The sequence below is a fragment of the Sinocyclocheilus rhinocerous genome, unplaced genomic scaffold (assembly GCF_001515625.1).
Source record: "Sinocyclocheilus rhinocerous isolate Xijiao unplaced genomic scaffold, SAMN03320098_v1.1 scaffold444, whole genome shotgun sequence".
In the NCBI taxonomy this organism is placed as follows: domain Eukaryota; kingdom Metazoa; phylum Chordata; class Actinopteri; order Cypriniformes; family Cyprinidae; genus Sinocyclocheilus; species Sinocyclocheilus rhinocerous.
The window spans coordinates 489,563-493,600 of NW_015645540.1; the positions used below are offsets into that span (position 1 = coordinate 489,563).

The window sequence follows — 4,038 nt, forward strand, 5'->3', positions numbered from 1 at the left end:
AAAACAACAACAACCAACAATGTACCATTCAAAATGTTGGGATATTATCTTTAAAGAAAGTGATACTTTTATTCAGCAAGAATGCATTAAATTGATCAAAAATGACAGTAAATACATTTATAATTGTACAAAAGATTTATTTATATCTATTTCAAATAAATGCTGTTCTTTTGAACCTTCTGTTCATAAAAGAATCCTGAAAAATACACTATTTCACAGTTCCCATTGGTTCATTAAGCATAACAACCAATAATAATAATAATAATAATAAGAAGAAATGAGCACTAAATTAGCATATTAGAATGATTTCTAAATGATCATGTGACACGGAAGACTGGACTAATGGCTGCTGAAAATTTCACTTTGCCATCACAGGAATAAATTACATTTTAAATATATTAAAACAGAAATCAGTTATTTTAAATTGTAATATATAAATTATTACCGTTTTTGACTATTTTTGATCAAATAAATTCAGCCTAAAAACATTTTATAATCCAGAACTTTTGAACAGTGTAGCAGTACACTCCTACTGCAGAAAAATAAGATGGTTAGAATATTTTTTTAACATTGAACACATTTAAGTTATATAATGGATCAGTTAATGTGCTAACAAAGCTGTAGAAAAAAGCAGATAATCCTATCTGATGTCCCGTCAAGACAATGGCCACCAAAACCCATTTCTACTCCAAAGACAGCAAGGATCTCAATTTGGCCTGAACAAATACCATCCCCGCTTTCCATTATGAGGTGGTTTGTTGCTACTTTGTTGATTGCATGGAGTGAAAATGGACAGGGTGTGAGAAGCAATCTTGCCCGCTAATGGCTTGAAAAGTTGCAGTTTAGTGAAGCTTAGACCAGCTTCACTGGGATGTAATGGCAAGTGAACTTGTCCCCCATTCAGGGTCTCTTAATTCTTACTATTGGCCTCTTCTAAAAAAGAAAAAAAAAATCACAAATCAAAGCCAGCGAAAAAGAGAGACTAATCCGCAATCAGCACAGATGAAAAGAAATGTAAAATAGTGCTGAAGACTCAGAACTTAGGACCTCGTCGCCTAAAACAATGACTCAGCCGTGACTCCATTCGCTCAGAGGCTTGTTTAATTATTTAGCTCATGAAAGCGATGTTAAGGACAGTCTCTCCATTCAAATGTGATCATTAGCTCCATTTCAAAAGGCTGAAATTGACAGGCCGTGTTTCTTTTTTGATGTTTTCACGCCTGAGTCTCTTTGATTAAATGAGGAATCCGGGTAGCCTGAGGCCAAACACATTGCCTCTCTCTTGGTATTCGAACCACCGCTGCCATGCTCACACTGTCATATCAATAATGTAGATATCTCTTAGTCACACCCTCTCTGAAGTCTGAGACTATCTGATCACATCTCAAAATTGGTGGATGCTGATTCATCATCTCCTATGGATGGGTCGTGCAAACCACAATTATGACACCATTTCATTTTATCGATCCTCTTTTTCAAAGGATAATCAAAACAACAGTTCACAACACTTCATGGTCTCACCTTGCCAGCAGGCACCTACGGTTAGCTGTACGTCGATCTCAGAGGGGTGGATAGGCCAGTCGTCCGTCACAAGGTAGGGTTCGTATGTCACTCCGTCTACGAAAAGCGTCACTGAAGGAAACTCCACATTGATGACGTAGTAATGCCACTCTTTATCACAGATCTGGAGGTGAGAAATAGTTTAAATCGAGTTAACGGGGCAAAACAATATACTTTCAAAATCACTACTTGACCAATCAGCCGACTTATAATTATTATGATGTTGAGTTAAGACTGACCCCAATAGGATTTGCTTCTTTTTTTTTCTTTCCTTTTTTTTTTTTTTTTTGCATACGAAAGAGCCAGATAGTCTGTTCCATGTTTCCAATAAAGCAAACAAAGCAGGTCATTCTTATAATTATTATGATGTTGAGTTAAGACTGACCCCAATAGGATTTGCTTCTTTTTTTTCTTTCCTTTTTTTTTTTTTTGTATGCATACGAAACTGAAAAGAATACCGGTCCTTAAATGTGTTTTATAAAGTTTATTTTTAAAATTGACACATCATCTTAAAAATGCACTGCTCATGGTAGGACACACACTGCAAAACAAACAAACAAAAAAAAACAAAAAACAAACAAAACAAAAAACAAATGATACCCTAAATGAACCAACCTCACAAACAACAAACAAATCTCACCTAGTAGTTAAATTCACAGTAAAACCTTCCCAAAATATTGTTTGGGTCAGTCTAAACTACAAACTACAGGGACACAATGTTGCTATATATAAGGAACAATTCCAGTCAGTCCATCAGGTTTGAGTTCTTATCTGAATAATATCTGTGCTTCTATAGGGTAAGATGATCAAAATTAGGTTTTCAGTTCACGTTCACGTGCCCTTAATGAAACAGAAATTTAACTTAATTTGCCACCATTAGCTATACTATTCATCATTTGTTATCTGTCCTATTACATTAATTAAGTATAATTATGATCAGACACTAATTATAGGGACAAAGATTTACGAGTATGAGAAACATCAGATCACTTTAAAGGGGTCATATGATGCGATTTCAAGTTTTCCTTTCTCTTTGGAGTGTTACAAGCTGATTGTGCATAGATAAGATCCCTGAAGTTGCAAAGACTAAAGTCTCAAAACCAAAGAGATATTCTTTATCAACGTTAAGACTCTGCCACACCCCCCTAAAACGGCTCGTTCTAACACACCCCACATATCTACCCTCACTATGTGGAAACATTTGCATAATGCCGCCCAAATGTGCAAGCAAAGAAAGAAGGCGTGGTTTCAGGAACAGCAGTTAGTGTTGAAGCAGCCATGTCAAGGAGACGCTGTGTGTTTCTAGGCGAAAGCAAAAGCACTTTATTTGGCCTTCCGAAAGTAGATGCAATTAGGAATCTTTAAGATGTGTGTGTGTGTGAGAGAGAGAGAGAGAGACAGGGTCGCATCACAGTGGAGATGACCCCTTTAACCGTGGCTTGTGTACTGCAAACACGTACCAGCTTCATCACTGTGTCTGTCACTCGACTCTGTTCCCCTTTCGGGCTTTGTCTTTACATTTATTTTGAAAGATGAAGCTCGCGTTTATGGTAAGGGGCGTTACATTTCCGACGAGTGCTTGCGGTGTTTGGCCAATCACAATGCACTGGGTCAGTTGGCCAATCAGAGCAGACTGCGCTTGTCGGAAGGAGGGACTTTGTAGAAAACGAAGCGTTTGAGAGAGGCGGGGCATAGAGGACCTACAATAATGTACAGTATTTGAAAAATAATGTGTTTTTTGAACATTAAAGCATGTCAACATATTCTGTTACACCAAATACACAACATAATGATCTTTTAAATAGCATCATATGACCCCTTTAACATATCAAAGCAAACCAATCAGAGCCATTTAAAGTTCTTCTACACTTTGTTATTTATTTTTTATAGCATTTACACAGTCATAGTTAATAACTGTAGGCATTATTAAAGAAAGGACTAAAAGCAAACCTATTAGAAAAAAATATACATGCTGAGGATAGACTGCCTTCTGCTACTCTGAGAGTCATAACTTCTGAAAATTCAGCAGAATGGTGAAACAGGCTTAAAGATCCCAGCTAAATTTAATTGCCTCACTCTTTCAAACTTTAAAAGCCGCAGTACCAATAAATTGTATTATTTTGACCTTTTGCCACTTTATTTGTGGGAATAAATGAAAGAGGACAGGAACTGCTGGTGAGAAGATGGTGGAAGGAGAACTGGTAAACAACATAAGCCAAATTTGAACTTGCGTTGGTCACATGAACACCACAGCTCCACATGTGTTGTGCTAACTGCTAAACTGCTACAAGAAGTTGTATTTTAAAGGGGTCATATGATGCGATTTCAAGTTTTCCTTTCTCTTTGGAGTGTTACAAGCTGTTCGTGAATAGATAAGATCCCTAAAGTTGCAAGGACTAAAGTCTCAAACCCAAAGAGATATTCTTTATAAAAGTTAAGACTCCCCCACGCCCCCCTAAACCCCCTCGTTTAAACACG

General features: G+C 36.9%; 1 protein-coding gene across 1 annotated transcript in view; it reads right to left on the bottom strand.

The window, feature by feature from the left end:
- Positions 1-4,038, bottom strand: part of LOC107706338 (calsyntenin-2-like) — a 223,520-nt gene that overhangs the window by 15,959 nt on the left and 203,523 nt on the right. Inside the window, exon 9 of the mRNA XM_016510011.1 lies at positions 1,522-1,684. Within this exon, the coding sequence (XP_016365497.1) occupies positions 1,522-1,684 (163 nt within the window). The remainder of the gene's footprint in view (positions 1-1,521; positions 1,685-4,038) is intronic.